The sequence below is a fragment of the Passer domesticus genome, chromosome 5, assembly GCF_036417665.1.
Source record: "Passer domesticus isolate bPasDom1 chromosome 5, bPasDom1.hap1, whole genome shotgun sequence".
Taxonomy (NCBI): Eukaryota; Metazoa; Chordata; class Aves; order Passeriformes; family Passeridae; genus Passer; species Passer domesticus.
The window spans coordinates 33,535,841-33,555,464 of record NC_087478.1 but is presented as its reverse complement, the minus strand read 5'-3'; the positions used below and the strand labels follow the sequence as shown (position 1 = coordinate 33,555,464).

The 19,624-nt window shown below is 38.6% G+C and overlaps 1 protein-coding gene across 3 annotated transcripts in view; it reads right to left on the bottom strand.

The window, feature by feature from the left end:
• The window catches only part of RAB3IP (RAB3A interacting protein), a 32,455-nt gene extending 17,012 nt beyond the window's left edge, over positions 1-15,443 (bottom strand). The window contains exons 1-3 of one of the 3 annotated variants that reach the window (XM_064419484.1): positions 15,335-15,443; positions 6,954-7,223; positions 6,502-6,763 (exon numbers count right to left, since the gene is read on the bottom strand). In XM_064419484.1, the coding sequence (XP_064275554.1) occupies positions 6,502-6,763; positions 6,954-7,198 (507 nt within the window). In that variant the 5' untranslated portion in view covers positions 7,199-7,223; positions 15,335-15,443. Of the gene's footprint in view, positions 1-677; positions 698-6,501; positions 6,764-6,953; positions 7,224-15,334 lie in introns of those variants that run through there. The other 2 variants (XM_064419486.1, XM_064419487.1) reach the window with 2 other exon arrangements.
• Positions 15,444-19,624: the final 4,181 nt, after the last annotated feature.

The window sequence follows — 19,624 nt, the reverse complement described above, 5'->3', positions numbered from 1 at the left end:
AGGGCAATCTAATGTATACCTAAGCTAAACAGCAACACTTCCAACACACTCTGAAGCAAAAAAAACCTTTTCTTATCCTCGAAGTATAAAAGGCTGTATTCACATAAAATATAGATCAAATTAATTATTGGGGCTGACAGAACACCAGTTCATATACCCAATCCTTAAAATATATTTAAAGTAATCTTTTTTTAAAAAAAATTAAAATTTATTGAAAAAATAAAAAAGCACTGGCTCAGGGCAATCTGCAATTCTAAACAAATCTTAAAACATATTTTACTATAATACTGTCTTCCAAATATCTCTTTACAATGTTTCTAAAATCGTACTTTAATTATACCCTTGCCCTTATTTATGCATATTTATAAATAAAATTAAAGTAACTTAATGAAATTAAAAATGTTAGTGTTCACCCCACTAAAATTTGAGTGAATATCTGACCATACCCATTCTTACAGTAAGATTTTAACACAGATTTGGCACCATAATGGTGACATATACCAAATCTTATCCATACTGAGAATAAAGTGGGGTACTTTGCAGAGAAGTAGAAAAAGGCTGACAAAAAATTTGAAAGAAAGTCTTTCTCCCCTTCTGTATCCATTAAAGCCTGGAATCTTGCAGAAAGAAAAAGATGTAGAGATAGTGTAAAAGAAAGAACAGTAGCCAATTCTGACCTTTCAAACTCTTTTTGGCCCTAGCTCCCTTCTCATCCCCATCCATCTCCTCTCTTTCCACTTCTCCCTGTCATGAAAGGTATTACACTGCCATCGTTCCTGAAATGCAAGACCAAAGACTGTCACTAGTAGGTTAAAGATTTCAAATACAATCTAGCAATGATTTGTTCTGAAAACCACCACAAGCCAGTAAAAAATAGCTGCCTTCAGAAAACTGTGGGAGGCCAGTCACAAGAGAGTCATAAAAAAAGGCCCAAATGGCAGCTTCTTTTGTGTTTTGGAAGGTGGTTAGTACTTCCTCCAAAGTCTTCATGACTGAAGTGATGTTGCATACAACTATGTGGAAAACTGCATTTTGCCTTCTAGCATGCTGGTATTAGGTCTTGCTCTCAATTTTGGCAGTCAAATTGGCAACAGATTTTAATGTAAGGTGAAGGGTCCTGTTTGACTTCAGATCCTAGACTGGACAAGAGTTTAGAGACTCTTCTAGAATCATTTAGTATCAAAGGCATTATTCTATCCTTTTATTTGGTTTTAACTTTGAACATTTTGATTGATTTTTAGCCTAGTTTGTTCATCATTTGGATTTTTTTACTTCAACATGCAACTATTTTGAGAGGCACCACTTAAATGATGAGGATTTCCCCAAACTTCGTATTTCTCAAATTCTATTCAGAACTTACTTGCTAGCTACTCCTCTGCACACAGTGACCTCTTTCTCAAAAAAAACCCCAAGAAGTAGCAGAAAAATAGCTACAGATGAGACATGAGAAGGAGAAATGAATACAAAAAACCAAACACAAAAAAAGGAAAAAGAAAGAGGTTAAAAAAAAAGGGGGGGGATTTAATTAAAGAATTTCCCATATAAAGTATGGTTCTTAATCAGGAAAAGGAAGAATCTGATGCAAAATGCTTAAAGCTCAAAAAAGAGTTGAAACTTTTCATATATATGCAGAGGAAACACCAGCATTTCCTTTGGCTTACTTCCCTGATTTATAAGGACAATGCTACATACATCTTAAAAGCAGATTGTATCAATATTCAGGTCAACAGTTGTCAAACTAACAACACAAGTAAAACAACCCCAGGTTCACCCAGCACTACTGATACTCTGCTTACTTTAAACAGTTACATTTTGTCTGCAACTGGAAAGATTAGGAGAGATTAGATTAAAATTTAGGCAGATGAGTAAAGTTCCCTAACAAAAAGACAACATCAGGCAGTCTACTGTACATGACTGCTTAGCCAGATTTATCAAACACTACACAAGTTTCCATGATTCAGGAGAAGCATAAGACATTTTTGCAAGCAAATTAAAGTTCAGGTTTTCTAGGCAGGGCAGAAATGAAGAGTGCTCAAAGCAAAAAGCTTAGTAGTTACCAGAAACATTACTACTGCCTGTGACTTAAAGGCATTACTGGAGACTTCCCAGCCATACCAAATAAAGAAGCAGAAAAGACAACTCTGTCTGCTAGACTAACCACTCATGCTGCAGTCCTTTACACATTACTGTTCTGAAAAAGTAACTACATGAAGATGAGGAACTATTATAAAGCACACTACAAACACACAGAAGGCAAGAAAAAATTCTTTGCATGAAAAAAAAACCAGTCCAAAAAAAGTCTGTTTCAAAGGGTCATATTGTTGTTTATTTCTCTTTGATCTTCTCAGACTACCCAGTGGGTATTTAAAAAGAACCATGATATAAGAATTGCAAATTACTGCTTCAAAACCATCCACACTTTACATTCTAGGAAGAAAATCATCCTACATCTAACTCAGCAATTTAACCAACTCAGAATTAGATGCATAATACCAAGGCAAGAACATTTTCTACAGATATCACCTAAATTCTGAACTGTGGGATACTGCTGAACTCTGAAGTTGTCAAAGAAGTATTTATATTAAATGCACTCCTATTTGACTGGTCTTCACTCAGCACACAAGTGTAAACAGCTACATAAAAATCAGTCCTTTGCAACCAGATTCACAAGGGAGTGATCTGATGTGACAGAAGATCCAGAATCTCCTTTCAAACTTAACATAATTTCACAAACTATTGAATTATTTTATGGTGTGGGTGAAGATATTTCTATTTTGCTTTCATGTAGTATTCTTTCTACTTGCCTGAAAAAATTTCTCTGCCTACAATGCACTGCAATGGCATAAGAGGTGTGGAAACTTTCATCAAAGACAGCCAGGAACTGCTAGAACACCTTCAGAGAACCAATACCTCTTTAACCTTCACAAGCCTGTGGCCTTACAATTCAACTGGAAACTGATTTTAGAAAAGATTGAAAGCATGCATTTCAGTACAGTTCTAAGGCACCCTCGTTTTTATTGTTAACTTACAAGAAAACAGCAGAAATTTTAAAATGCTGAATAGTACTGTATAGTACCACTGGAATTCTTGGGTAATTATTGTGAAACTGTTTATTATTAATCCATGCAGAGTTTTAAAACATCATGTTTTACTGCAGATCTGAGGACATGAGCTCAAACTGTAGCAACTCCATTTGTTTCTGAGACTAAAAACGTATACAGAACTTGAAGACTTTGAAAGAAAATTCTAAATCTAGAATCAGGCTCTCAAACTATGTTGAAATCAACAGTACATTCTATACTATCACCTCTTTCACAAGAATTACTGTATCGTGGGAAAACAATTTTACTAGGAAAATAAAATTCATTCACATTTTACTACAGAAAGTCAAACATGGTTTTACTTGTTACTAATCGTACAGATCTTACTCTAAAATGACCATGGGAATCATGGAAACCAAACACGTTTTACCATCACCTCTGGCAGACTGCTCTTCCCTCATAAAAGAGGGCTAAAACGTCAGTTTCTTTGACAAGGAAATAGTTTTGGGTCAAATCACACAAAAATTCAAGAAAAGCATGACTATGAAATGCTAAAGCTCAGAAACTACAGGTAAGCTGACCAAAACACATGCAGTATGGTGGTTAACTCTGAGGAAAAGTAAAAGGTATTCCCTCACAAGGACTCCACTAAATTTGTGTATGAAGAAATACCATGTATCAAATGTACACAGTGATGTATCAAAACACCAGCACTATTTTCTGGGAGGCTATCTACATGTGGTTCACCTACGGTCAATAACCACAGCGGCAGAGCTCAATGCAAACACGGCAGAGAAAATACAAATGCACAGAGACATGAGGACATAAGGTCCCAGGCATTACAACCACTTTTAACACCTTCTCAATTTCCCTGATGCTGCTTTAGAAGATTAGTGAAACAAGAAGCGTTCAGATGATCTACTCATCTCCACCTTTAGAATATAGACAGAAATTATGACTCCAGTGAAAAAATAAGCAAAAAATTATCTGAATGGACTCAGAGATTGAAAAACAAAATTTGTCATTTTAATTAAGGGAGCATTTTAAGGCAAACATAAGATCGCAAATGCCCCATTAGTACAGAATTCAGCACTGCTGTTGACCTCTGACCCAGCCTTCCTCCAAATCTTACAACATGATTTGATGCTGCAACTGATCTAGATTGAAGCAGAAAGTGTATTTCTCTCTCATCAAAACACAAACTTTTGAAAGACTTTTTTTAACAATCTTGCCAGCAATGCCTTTCATTTTAACAAGTCTATAGTCCTAAGAAATCCAAGGCACACACAAAGCAGGAAAAAAATAACACTTATTCTATTACTGAATAATTTATTCAGGAACCATATTGAAATGTCTAACAAATACATGGCACACATGCCTTATCTAATATAAAAAAATCTGACAGCACTTTAAAAAAAGCTGCACTCCAAGCAAAGTCAAAAAATCAGTGGATCCTTAAACTTTAAAGTTTCATTTTCCTTTCTAGTTCCCTTTCTGATCACAACTGCAACAAATTCAAAACAACCTTTAATGTATAGTACAATAGCACACAGTTTGAGCAGGAAATTTGGAACAAATGAAAAATGCAAAATAGCAAATTTGCATTTGCTTTGTTCACTCTCTGTAGCCTGTAAAGCTTCCAGGCTCAATAAGCTTCAAGTGCAAATCATAATTCTCATTTTTCTAACTAGTAAACAGCACAGAGAATTACAGAGAATTTAAAGCCATTACACAAAAGACAACCAGTTATACAAAGACACTACCTACTCATTACATCCCTGGAGGGTTTGAACTGAGCACTCATCAACAGAAGTGAGTGTGCTTGGAAACAGAAGTTTAAAGATTGCATGACATAAGACTATCACAGAGAGGATACAGCACTATGTGAACAGCCATGAGTTTTGGAGGAAAGATACCAGAGATGAGTTAGGGATAGGAAAACGTAGTCCTCATGCAGGAAGAGGAAGAAAGTGGGTATAATGGAAGGCATAGGTTTATGGTTGTACAGTCTGTACAGACCCCTGCCATGACTAAGCAATTCTGAAACAGTGCAAGTTCAGAAAGACAAGCAAAGCAAGTTACCTCTGCAGTATAACACTGGTAAGAATCACATGAAGAGTTGGGAATTAGCAAGAACTCTGACACCAACACTCTCAAGTTAGTGCTGAATTGCTTCTATTAAGACCACACAAAGAGCTTGAAAACATAAAACATGCAGTTAAGTATGTCCTAGCAGCCTTCATTCCAATTCCTTAAGAACAGCCTTAACGAATTTTAGAGTGAAATAGGAAACATTTCCATCTTTAAGAGACAAAGTGGTATACATTGGAATAAGATTTTTAGATCATTCCAAACCATCAGTAGCAGATCCAAGTTGTGGTTTTCAAGTACATAAGCTGTAATTTCATATACTGTAAAGAAGAGCTTTTCTAAAGTTTGGATGTTAATTTGTTCTTATTTTCTAGGGTTCCAAGTTTAACTGCTAGGATTATATATTCACATGCAAGGTCCTCAAGTTTATCTCGGGTTAATGTTTTCTTTCAGTGGTCAAAAGCTAAGCAAACACACACATTAGCAAAGGAATCCACTACTCAGCAATACAACAACAGAAAAAGCAATGTCTGAATTCATAGTTAAGGTTCACTATGACAGTAATGATGACTGCATCCAACAAGATAAGGTAACAAACAGAGGGTAGCAAGATCAAACACAAGATGAGCTTAAACCTAAACAAGAATGGAGTCACCTAGAGGAGAAGAAAGGGCACAGATACAAATAGCACAAGATCTACTCAAAAACTTAAGCACAGAGAAATGTTAAAATGATAAATAATGGTTTTGCATTTATATAGCACCATCCATCCAAACAAGACAAAGCGCTTTACAAATATTAATGAATTGAGACACAGGGTCTTCAAAGGTATCCATATTCAATTTGAAGTGTAGTGTAACAGTACTCTAAAGAACATCAGAGGCGTTTTTACTGCTTCTTTCCTATGCAAGCATTCCCCTATGAAGCACTTCTGTTTCTAAAGCATTTATAAATTCCATTACACATGCTACACCTTTAAACTCTAGAGGAAAGAAGACTAGAAAAGTATATAATCAGTGTCTATAAATACTTATTCAGTAACAAGAGAATGACAGAAAATTACTCCTATTCTCAAATATCAGAATGAAGGAAAGCCTACATTTCAAGAATAGCGTTTAACCAGATATTGCAGCAAAAACTTCCATGGTTAAGTAGCAGCAGCACTAGAAAAAAAAAAAACATTATCAAAGAATAATTCTAAGACATCAGCACTGCACTTAGAAAATTTTACATAAAACAATTACATCATAATAAATCCATACAAAATGAGCAGACTTCAAATGCACCTTCTGGCCTATCTATCATTCTGCAATATTAGAAACACTTTGAAGAGAGAAAAAGAGGGAGGAAACAAGACAACGAACCTTACCCTCTGAGCTTTTGCAAGTTCTTCTTTCAATCGCTCATAGCCCTTTTCTCTTACTTCCAGTACAGATGGGCTCCGTAAGTGAGATAAACTGTCTGTACTCAACCCAAAAATATCTTCATTTCCTTCAGCAACATCTGCTACTGTAGTACCCTGCAAAAGCTCTCTCTCCACGTTATTGCTCTCCTTCCTGGCATTACTGTGATTGAATGCCCCACTCTGGGGTCCAGAGGTAGAACCAAGTACTGTGTCGGTAACATTGATGCTGTAAAGAAAGCAATATAATTTTTTTTAATATAATGCATTAAGAATAAGTATTTTAGAAATGGCAGTAGTGATGTTGAATATGTAATTATGGACACAATTTAATATTGCAACTTTGTATCTTTAATGAAGCAAATTGTTTACTTGCAACAAACATCAACAATGCAAATAAAAAGACACTTGGCATTTACCTGATGCCTGATACTTCACAATTCAGTTGTCTGGGAGATGAATAAACAGGTTGTGTAGGAAGGTCAGAAACATTTAATGCATTGGGCTGGATTGGTGTGGACACAACAGAAGGGTGTGGTCGGTAGATTACACTGGGTGAGGTAGTTTGTTCCTGAGTCCCTGGCTCATTTACTCCAAGAAGATCTGGTGTAGTAGGCGAAGCGAGGTTCACTTCATGAAAGCCTTCCAAGGGGTCACTGGCCATAATAAAAGCCTCATTATATGAATCCCTAAATGAAATAATCACATTATCAGAAAGCAAACAGGAAATACTTACATATAGCTGACAGCTATTTGAATTTTAAAACCACTCAAATATGTTCAGCACACTTTGTGATAGAATAGAACCTGTGGACTAGTCCAGCAAAAGTATGAACTTCAACCACCAAAAATGTTTTTTCCCACCCATTGTACTGCTGAGTCCAGAAGATCTAACAGCAGACTCTGCATCTAAATGGGATGATGAAATCAAGAACATACTCTACATCATAAAACAATGTTATTCTTAATATAATCTGTTTCATATCAAAACAAATATATTTCATTCATGAAAGAGGGGTAGACCTGGGAATCAGTGAAGAAAAAAAAAAAATTTCTAAACCTAAAACTTCCACTTTTCATCTCAATGAAGCAAATAATCTAGGACAGAAATCAGTGAACCTTTAAATAAATTACAGTCCATAGTGGTTTTGGCTCAATTACTCATCTGATCTTTTAACAGTTAACTGAAATTACAGACTTTGCTAGTAAGATTTTTCATGAAGTATGATGGTATGTATTTAATACATCACATGATTAAGTGAACATGACAATTGTGCACAAGTATACCAAGAATATATTATAGGTAAAAAGTATTATGAATTGGCAATTTCACCGACAATCTTTCATTTTTTTTAATTACATATGCTTTTCATAAAATCAACGGAAAACATGTACAACACATGATTTTTACAAGTCCTACTTTCCAACAATTTCTCAGAGATGACAAAAATCTTTGCATAATTCAAAACTGTATGTTGGAAGGAGTATGAAGAAATTTGTGAAGGAATTACTTAGCACTGATTATTCACTGCAAAAAAAAAAAACCCACCTTTTCCACATTACATAAATACAGAAGAGAGAAAGTGCTCCAAAAGTTACCTAATGTATATAAAAAAAAATCTAAACAAAATAATACATTGTATTTTACAGAGAAAGTTGCTTGGATCCTACACTTGAAAAGACAAGGCAGGAAGAAGATACAGAAAGATGATGGTCATAACCATGAAGAGAGGATGCCATCAACTTACATGTACATCCACTTCACTAGATACTTCACAAAACACACAGGAAGACATCAAGAACAGAATCCCAAAATTACATATGAAGTAATGTTTTAGTTAAATTAAGACTTTCTGGTCACCATAAACTCAAACATTACCCAAAACTGTTCTGCATCTCAAGGATTGTGGTGTGTATACAGCAGCGTGAAACACAGAGTATTCTCTTTGCCACATCAGCAGGTACACATGGGAGAAATTCAACCATTCTGACAGCAAGACTATATTAATTGCTCCAAAAAAAGAAAAAAGGAAAGGAAAGAAAATAAAAAACTGACCCCCTCTAAGAAACTTAAGGGACAAAAAGGACCTTAAATGAACAAAAAGGAATGGTTTTTTTTCGAGTTCCTTTTCTGCAGAAAATTTTATGCATTGTTTTATTTTGAACTATCAAGAGCAGTTGCACAAATATGATTTACACAGAAAAACACTCTGGGCTTTGAAGCTTTTCTATAACAGCGATGAAAAGCTTATTTTTGAGTTTAAGTAACTTTGCAAATATTGCTGTTTGTTTTCCCTACAATTCTTAACTATTAGAAGCCTTATAATAACATGCTCTACATGATGATAAAGCCTCTTAAGTAGACAAATTAAAATGAAGGAACTGACACAGCTACAGGACATTTCTTCAAAGTTCAATTTCAAGAATGTTTTCAGCTCTACAATGCAATTATTACATAATTGTTTTACATTTAATAAGCTAAAAGACTGTCATCTTTATAGTTCATTGCACCAGTGGAAAAATATCCATGTCACAATCTCAAAGTCAGGGTCACATCTACACAAACAGTTTCCCTTTCTTTGTTCCCACCACTCTCCTCTTCAGTGGCCACCAAGCCAGCCATACCCAGCACCACTACACTGGCAATAATACCAACCCACCACTTAAAATTCCCAATTCTTTGGATTCCAGTCTTCACAACTAACAAAAGACACAGGCTCTGAACATGGATGCAGAAGGGCTGCCTGGATGCCTTATCTTTTCTACAGCACCTAGGAAAGTGCACCAAATCCACACAACAGAAGCAGAAACAGAGACCCACCTGAGACCAAAACAGGAACACACTTCTGCCACACACTCCCTGCTGTTGACTGGTTTCTATTTCAAGTCTGAAAGATGCTAGTCATTGCTAGTTACTCTTAAAACTCACAGTCTGCCTTGATATTCAGTAGAGATATAATGGAACTTCATATCACCAGCACCACTGGCTGAACTTTGCTATGCAAGGTTTTTTTTTCCAAAAACTGTTTTTTAAGAAAATACTACTTAGCCTTTTTACAAGAATAAAAGAAAAGGCTCAAGAAAAGCTTATTTATTGGTTTTTTTTCATTTATTTTACTATTTCTGTACAAATATTAGGGCTGTCTGTTTGGAGCAAATATTTTAAGAACACAGAGTAAGCAACAAGTTAAAAGATGTTCCATTCCATGTATCTGTGATAACAGACACAAATTCCTCTACATTCTGAAGCTCAGAAGGCCATGCTGGCTCACACAGAGAAAAAACAATTCAAAGCCTACTTATTATCTTTCAATATTCAAATGCACTTGTAGCTGTCCCTCTGGACCATCACATCAATTTACCCTGGCAAAATAATACGGTTCAGGGGATGGATGGGAGGAATCTATCCTACCTACATGGTCCCACTCAACTCTTTTATACAGCTTTTCCACCTAATCTGCCTATATCCTGCCGTATTTTTAACAAAAAAAAAAAAAAAGAAGAGAGAAAAAGCCCAAACCAAAAAGATTAGACAAGACTCACTCGGCTTATACATTAAATATTGGCCTCAGCTTAAACAGTAAATAAATCCATGCATAACTTCTCAGCTATCAAAAAACAAGCTCTTTCTGATACAGGAAGTTAAAAAGTTTAAAAAGTTATACAAGTTATTCCTGGAAGAGCTGAAAATAAAGTCCCTCAGCTATATATTTCCCATAGCCTGTCAAATGGGCACTCATAAGCAAACCATCTGCGTAAAACACTTTCCAGTCACAACTTTTTTCTTTCCTAAGATTACTTCTCACCAGGCAGTGAGCAGCAGAAGCTGGGTACACCACCCAGACAAGAGAAAGGAGCCCATATTAAGTATCTCAGTTTCAAGACTCACCAACACCATTACAAAGACACATTAGACATCAATGAAACCAAACATACGTCCAAAAAGCCGGGTGATTGTAAAATTATAAGCTTTCTCGGGAAAGAATTCTTCAAAGCAGCAGTAACCAAAAGGAGAAGGATTAAAAATTCACATTAAATTTCAGGGTCATTAAAGATTAGAGGCTTCCTTAAGGCTGCAGGAAGGATTCATATTATTGACGAAGGCAGCAATGAACAGCCTTGCTCGGAGGGAACATGAAGCAAATGTAAGCTGAGAGCTTCACCAGGAGCCAAGCTGCCTGTGTGCAAAAAAACCACACACTGTTGACACAGCACTCTTTAGTAGTAATTCTGCTACTGTGAAAAAAAGCTGATATTCTGACATTTCAGGGCAGTACACATGTTAAATAAAATAATTAATTTTCTTAGTATTTCTTCTACCACATTAATATATGGTGAAGGTTTGGAATCACATTAGTGCCTACTAAATGTGATTATTTTTTTCTTAGTTGATACTATGCAATTAGCATCACACCAAAAATGTCAAGTACTTCAATAAATCAGGATGAAACAACAAAACAATTCATTTCCCTATGCTTTCATCTAGAAATAATGCAAATTTGGAGGGAGCTGACAAATGTCACTTTTTATTACCTCTTCGCTGCCACACCTGCACTGCTGACTAACCACAACTTCATGAGGAAACTGTGCTCAAATCTGTTATTTTGTCTAATGGTAAACTAAAATGTACTGCAAAGAAACCAGTTTAACAACAGTTGGTTTAACACTTCCTAAAGCTTCTAACAGAAATTGAGAACCACAAACATTTTTAACAGCAGTCAAATCAAAATGCTTAACTAATTTTTCTGTCATAACTCTAAGAGAGGCTTAACTACTTGTTGAAATCAAAGCACTCAATAAGTAAATATTAAAAAGCTCCCTAAAGGCAGTAATTTATTAAGGTTTGTTTCCTGAAAAAAAAAATTGTTGAAAACCACCTACTACAAACTCTGGAGTCTGTCTTTTGCAGATTGCTTTTGAATACCAGACACTCCGAAGATAACTCTGAACAACCTCCTGACTGCTACAGTCCATTTAAAAGCAATGCCAACACCAAACATTTCACACATCAGTCATCTCATTTTCAGCTTTAACAGTAAAGGAGTACAATCATAACAGAATGGCTACCTGCTCGAGTATGAAAAAAAAAAAATCCCTTAAGGAAGAAAGTTAACACCTCTAAACATTTTCACCAGAGCAAATTCTAGTTAGTATTTATCAAAAGAATGTGCCCATTAGCCACTGTGGTTTAACCTCCAAGCAGCAGCCCTTTAATATGTAACTGAGTCTCAAAGACTTCAACAGAGCCCAACATCTGATCAGCTGATTTGGGAGGGCTCTGGAAAGCAGATTTTTCCTCAAAACGACTGCCATTAGCCCACCACTGGGCCTGCATTCTTCTCAGTCGGTTCAGGGGAAAAAAAATTGAAATATGTTGCATTAGAGAGCCTGGAATGTATTATGTTTTAAACTCTACTCGGTAGGGAATTAACAATAGTGGATTAATGAACACCTTTTACAGAAGCAGTTCAGTTAAGTAGGTGGTTTAAAATTTAAATAATAAATAGGTGGTTTAAAATTTAAATTGTTGTAAGGGATATATGGGCAATAATTTCAAGTTCAAAACTAATTCAATTACATCTACCTAGTATAAGGTATTGAAGAGATGTAGACACAGGTAAAGTGTGGTAGATTTTCTTCCTAAATTGTTTTTATATTTAAGCTTAGCCAGAGATTTCAAGCAAGTTTAAATACCATTGTCATTGCCAGTTGATTGCATGAACACAAGTCAATATTTGGCATAGGAATTCCTTTAAGGTTTGCAAAAAATATTTCCCAGTCCTAAAACCTTGCAATTGTGATAGAAATTTCTTCTCCAGAAACCCAAAACAAAGCATGGGGGTTTTTTTTTGTTTGTTTTGGTTTTTTTTTTTTTTTTTTTTTGAGCTAGTAAGATATGAGAGAAAAGAAAGCACTCCTGTCTTTACATATTCTACTTTTATTTTCTTTTGACCTCACACAATGTATTTACCAGCAAATGATAAATTAGGCAAGACAGTAAATGGAAAGTAAGGTGTAAGTTCAGCAAGTTTACAGAATTTAACAGCTAGCACAAACACTCTTGGCTTAATGTGAGAATATTTTTCTACTGCATTCCCTCTAGTGTTGTCATATAATACTATGATGTGGGTCTATTTTTACTCTCACTTTATGCTTTGAAAACACTATTTTGCACTGTTTTAAAAGAAACAGTCTACTTGATAGCAGGATTTTATGAAGTAACAAAACTTCATAAAGTTTTGCTGAACTGATGATAAAAAAAACTCTTTCAAAACCTTTCTTTTAGGTATATCTTTGACTAGAAAAATATACATACAGACTGCAAGTGTCTCTCTTACAGAAACAAGCAGCACACAAGATTCAATGACCTATATTTATGAAGTGCTTGTGAAACTTATAAATAAACATGGTTTAGAGTCTGCTAGATAGTACACCTCTTACTAGTGAAAAGTCAGTGCTTTGCAAAGGCAACGAATACCACAAACTTTCATTGTAAACAAACATTTAAAGAATGCTGTTCTGTTAAAAAAGACTCTCAGACCAAGTTAATTAAGATGAAAATATGATTCTCTTTGCAGTTCATGTTCTTCTTAAAGCAGAGTATTGTTCTGCCATATCTTGGAAACTATTTCACAAGCCCATCTCAGGTTTAAACCTGATCACAATGACTGTAGTGTCCTTCTTGCCAAGACTTGGACCCAAAGACCCTCTCTAACACTGAAAATATTCAGTAAGTAAACTTAAACTTCAGTAAAATGACCATGAATTTCCTGACATTGTACCTGCAAATGCATTTAAAGAAATATTTTCTTAATTTATTAAAAAATGGTTAGTGTATTAGTGCTAATAAAGTCTCTAATACAAGTCTTGACAGGTTACAGTAAGACAATATTTTACATGCCATATTAAAAAGGGTCTTAAAAATAAAAATCCAAAGTACGCATCTCCTTTCTGAGAAAATCCATAAACCTAAGTGGAACAGTGAGTGACCATCTCATTTGGTATTTGACATGAATTTTTAAACCAAATCAATAACAGCTATGAAGAAAGCTGCAGTCTATAATCAAAATGCTTCTTGTGACCGTTCTCTTCTCCTATAGATAAAAAAAATCCTCTTTTAAATATAGCATAACAATACGGATATTCCAGTCGCAGCTGTGAGGTGCCCTCCCATTTGTTATTTATTAAAAGCATAATGAGAACAGTAAATTATTTATCCTTCTTTGCTCACTAGGTAACATTAACCAAGCACAACGGATGAATGACTGCCAAGAGACAAATACAGAAGGCCAAACTTTAACCCTTCCAAAAACTCATTAAACAGTTCTATAATAGAAACAACAATAAAAATATTAAAGCAACAAGATTTCAGGTTTTGCCCTACAGTGAGGAATACAAATATTTGAACAGATGGTAGCTGCCAATACATACTTCTAGTCTGAATAACCTTACATCTGCTTTGAAAGAGAAGCTGATAATTCCAGTTACACCAAGTCTATACAATATTAATTATTTTATCTATTTAGAAAACTGTGTTTGAGACTTCCTAAGAATATGCTTAAAAAGGAATGCAGCAAACAAAGCACGCAACATAAAATTTAGTATATCATCTGTGAACAAAACAGACAACACTTTCAAACTCATGAAAACACTGTAGCTTTTTGTCAGCAAGACAAACTCTGAGGGCGTCACCAAGGCTTTGGTCATTCTGTTCTCCCACTTCCAAAGCCCTGCCAGCCTCGGGGAATTACTGGAGCATCAGCACTCTAGCAGCACAAATTTCTGTATAGCTCACCGCTTAAAATCAACTTGTACCAAAATTTACTTTCTGAGCCTTACTGTCCAACATAACTACATTAGAAATTAAGGCAAAGCCAAATATGCTACTTAACTACTTCAGCTTACAAGACCACTTACCGGCGACTAAGTACGGCCCTCAATATTGCTCGACAGACCACAAAGCAACCACAAAAGCTACAGGCGCGGGCAGCCCCACTGTCCCACAGCGCAGAACGCCACTCCTGTCCCTGCCCACGCTGCTCTGCACCCCTCGAGGGCGGCGAAATCTGCGACCCCACAAGGGGCCCTGCCCGGCCCGGCCCCCGCTCCTCTCTCTGCCCCTTTGGCGCTCTCCCCTGACCCGCACTGCCGCCCCGCCGGCCGAGAGCTCCGTGCGCGGAGGCGAAGCGTCCAGCACCAGCTCGGCTCCTTCCCGCTGCGTCCCTCCTCTCCCGGTCTCGGTCACCGCCGCCGGGCCGCCCTTCCCCTCGGCCCCGCTCAGCCGCTGCCTGGGGGCAGGCAGCTCCGACCCGCCGGCCCCGGGGATGCCATGGCTCTTTGTCCACCCCCAGGGCAGGTGCTCCCGGCACTGCCCGGGGTGATCCCTGAGAACTACTTTTGCCCAGTTTTGCCTTCGACGCGGCTGGACTCGGACACAGGGCATCCCTGCCGCCGACTGCCCCTTCTGTGCCCACGCAAGCCCCGACGGACCCGAGGACGCCCTCCCGCCGCAGGCGGGCAGGGCGGCACGGCCCGGGCCGTCACCTGTCCCCACGTTCTTCCGGGCACAGTCCCGCAGCCGCCACAGCCAGCCCGCGCCCGCTCACGGCGCCCCGGCTCGGGGCAGCGCTCCCCGGCGGCGCCTGCTCCGCCCGCCTGGCCACAGGCTCCCGGAGACGCGTCGGCGAGCAGGTGCAGCAGCACTAGCGGGGAGCCACAGCCCGAGCAGCCACCCGCGCTCCCACTGGCGGGGCCGGGGCCGGGGCTGGGGCCGGGGCCGCGCAGCCCCCGCCGCACGTACCTGCCGAGCCTCGAGAGAGGAGCGGCCGCCGCCGCCGCCGCGTCCCCTCAGCCGACCTGCGGGGCCGGGCCGCGCATGCGCGGCGCGGCGCAGCGCCCGCAGCGGGCGGGGGGGCAGGTGTGCGCGGGCCCGCTGTCGCCCCCTAGCGGCGGGGCGGGGGTGAGCTCCGTGAGGGGAGCGGGGAAGGACGGGCCCGGCCCGCGGGGCCTGAGCCCGACACCGGACACAGAGCCCGACACCGGGCACAGAGCCCGACACCGAGCGCTGCTCCTCTTCAGGGACCGGCGAGCACAGCGCTGCTACACTCTGAGTGGTCTGCTGCCCCGAAAAACACAAGGAAGTTAATAACTCTGTGTTTAGTGGTATGCGGTAACAGAGGCACGGGATTGCGCAATTGACAATGAGAACATGAAAAATATGCCAGGTGGTTATCCAGCAATTTTCATTCATGGGGCATGCACTGCTCCAAATCAGTTTCCAAGCCTCCCTAATGTATTTATAATTTCATAATTAAAGACTGAACTGTACACACAAAATTTCTGAAATGAGGCCACATATAAAAGGCCTCACTTGCTAAGGAGAGGTGTTTTTCCAGCTCCAGTAGTTTGATTAAGAGCAATTACTACCATGTCTCACCTGGGCTTGCCCCAAGCCGTCCCCCCTGCCACCCTGACACAAGCATGGTACTTGGTGCACTTGCAGTCCCGGTCTGTACTGCTCTGAGTGTCCTGTGTCTTAAAGGTGATAGGCTAAATGTTATAAAGCTGCTATAAATAAGACTCCATGTCACCACTGGTCTGATTACAGTGCCAAAAAATATGCTTCAAATGACGGCAGTATTAGCTGGACCATGTACTTTCCTTGCTGTTAGTGCAGCTGAACTGAATCGTGTGTTGCATGGTGAGGAACTTGAGCAAAAAACTAAGGTAAACAAGACCTTGTCCCATTCATCAGTTAAGGAATCTAGGCCGCATTCCAGTCAATGATTGAAACTTTAATTATCTTTCAAATGTGAAAGAATCCTGTTTGGCCAGTCCTGCAGGACATAGCCACAGACAAACAATGTTCTCTGTGGCACATTCCCCATGGCATCCACCAAGTAAAAAGTTCATTGATAGCAAAGGAATATGACAAAGATGATGTCCAAAGGTAAATGTATCAATGCCATTCCTCACAAAGTAAAAATACAGTACCTATAAATACTAATATCTTCTAAATTATTTTCCAGTATGTAAATCTGCATTGACTACAGTGGGGCTTAGGCACAAAAATGGCTACAGAAAGCTTTTCTGGAAGCAATCTGAAAACCAAGAAACCAAAGTGCCAGAGGTGGAATATTCAAACAGCAGTATAACTTGAAGTTTGTTATAAAACCCCAAAAGAGCAGAGAGTTTCAGTATAAGGACCTTGAACTTTAAATTATTTAATTTGCTAATATTGACATGAGATAGAATCCAGGCAGTACTATCAGAATACAAGTTAGACAAATTAGAAGATGCATCACAAATTTATTAAAAACAAGATTGCAAAAGAGATGACAAGGGGAATCATAGGATGAAAACAACCTATTAAGACATAGTAAACCAACAAGAGTCTATAATTAGGATTTGTAATCCTATAGTTCTTAATCCTGTACAATGACTGTGCTTGGCATGACATTCTGTCTTAACCAGATTAGACATCTTGCATTTCAAGAAATAAAAACAATACAGTTCCAAAGACATTTGACTGCTAAAATTAATCACCAACAGATTTATTTTGCCAAAGTACTCCTGTATTTTGCTGTGTGTAATACTTTAAAGACTCAGGCAGCAACAAACCACAGAAAGTATAATTTACATGGTTAAAATTAAAAGCTAAAATAATTTGAATAAATAAATTGAATTAAATCTGGAGTCGTAAATAAGAGAAGTCTTTTGCGTGAGGCTGGGGCAAAAGAAAAATATATTTGAAAAGAGTATTTTTATCCAGCCCTTGGCTCCTTCCTGAGCTGCACATCAGTGTCAGGGCAGAGCTACTCCTCCAGGCATCGTGAACTGAGAGCCAAGGTCACCAACGAGGGCACAGCCCAGAGCAGAGCCAGTGGCGACAGCAACAAGCTTTGCCATGCACTGGTGACCATCACCCAAGGTGAGATGTCAAGTCAAGCCAGGATCCCTTCAGGAAGTCTTGTCAGGAGGAGCAGGAGGCAGCACTGGAGAGGTGTGACAGTACTGGAGACATGTGTGACCTGTGTGCAGACCTACACCTGGAATGTGGGTCCGGGCTCATCCAAGGAAGGATCATCCAAGACAGACTCACACAAGACAGTACAGCTTAGTTTTTTGTTTTGAGCTCTGTAGCGTGGTCAAATGCCCCAGATCAGAAATTCCCATTCTCCAGCTAGACAGAGCACTGAATGGGTATCTTGGCACAGACCTGGCTGGAGCAATCTGTATACTAAAAACTGAGTCTTGACTTGTGTAGCTTCTCTCCAGTCATACTGATGGAAGGTGTGATAAAAATCACTGCAAACAGTTCCTGCACTACACAGGGTCCCCCTGAGCTGCAGCTCTGTCTGTCAATGTCTTCTGTCACATTTGAACCATCTGTCTGAGAGACTGTGTCTTCAAACGTGCTTGTTTCCTTCCCTAATAGTTACAGTCCACTCGACCTAAGAAACCGGTTTCAGGGAGGAGAAAACTGTAGGGACAAAGGGCTTCTGTTTTGCAGAAGATAGTCCTGCAGCAATCATAGCAGGGCTCTCTGTTGAAGGCAAGGATTGCTGCAGGACTTTAGAGAAAACAAGTGTGGCATTTTTCTTTGATCTGAATTTAGTTAAAGTTTCTCATCTCCACACAGAAGCGCAAATGCCAGCTTGGGAGGAGTTAAAGAAAGAGATGGTTGTTCTCTTTGTAGAAGATATTTAAGTGTTTAGTAGGGGAGGATGTCCCAGCAATGTCATGGATAAATAAAGCAAATAAAATTTGAAATACCACTTTCTACTTGCCTATGGTACTTCTTACTTGTTTATTTTATTATTTTTTAATATTGAATGAACTGCACTTATTACCTCCCTTTTTGTCAAGATGTTACAGAACAATAAACTCAAGAAAGCCAAAGGATAAGTCTATTAATAGCAGTCACACATGTATTTAAACCCCAGAGTACAGTGAAAAAAACCCCAAAGAATGATCCACTATATACAAAAAAAGATACAGAGACTTTAAGTCTTATTTATTTTAGAAATTCCACTCACACCCCCCTTTCTACTAGCTAAGCTGAACCAGTGCTAGCAGTACTGGGAAATGTAGTTCCCCACTCAGGCATAATTCTTCAGTGTTTAGCTAACCATTTTGGAAGCAAATCCAATTGGTACATTGGCATAAATAAGCTTCCAGCTGATTGGAGCACTAAAACTTCTCTCTATGCTGCCCTCCCTGTCCAACTAATAGAATGTTAAAACTGGTGAGATCTGTGTTATTTTTCAAATCTACCCACAATAAAAAGGCCCAGAATAACAGAAAATAAGCAGGATTTATATTAACTGCTCTTTCTCAAAACTTCCAAGGGTGAAAGACAGAACAGCCTCCCTAAGCAGTACATTCCAGTGCTGAACTAACCTTGGAGTTACAAATATCTTCCGAAGTCTAACCTCATCTCCTGTGCTGCAGTGTAGAAGAGGTAACGAGCTTATCTCAGTGAATACAGGAAGGAGAATTCAGGGCATTTGATAGCACCATCTATATCCTCAATTTCATCAAAGAATCAAAGAATAAACAATTCTTTTAATCTTTCCTCAAAGGTGATGTTTTTTAGACCTCCAATAGTTTTTATTGTTCTCGCTGGGTTTCTTCCTGTGGGTCTTTATCATAACAGTGCTCAATTCCAGGCACAGCACTCCAGCTGGGGTCTGATGAGCACTGGCTTTAAAATATCACACATCTGCTTTTACATCCCACCAAAGATCCTTTGCTTTTTCTCTTATGGCAGCAGAACACTGCTTAACCAGTCCTTCTCCAGTTTGTGTATAACCTCACTTGTGAATTTTCTTCTATGTCCATTGATTTTTACTGAATTCTAATCTTGTTCTGAAGAAAAAATGTTTAAGACCCTTCACATCTTGCAGATTTGAAAAGTGCACTGTCTATTCCATCAGCCAAGTCATTAATTAAAATACTGCATGTTATCAGATCCAGAATGATCCTCTGAGCTGAGATGTTCCTCTTGAAAAATTGACCTTCTAAAAATATGGTTAGAGTGGGGTTTTTGTACCCATCTTGTATTGTTTCTACAGTAGTTTATGCTGGA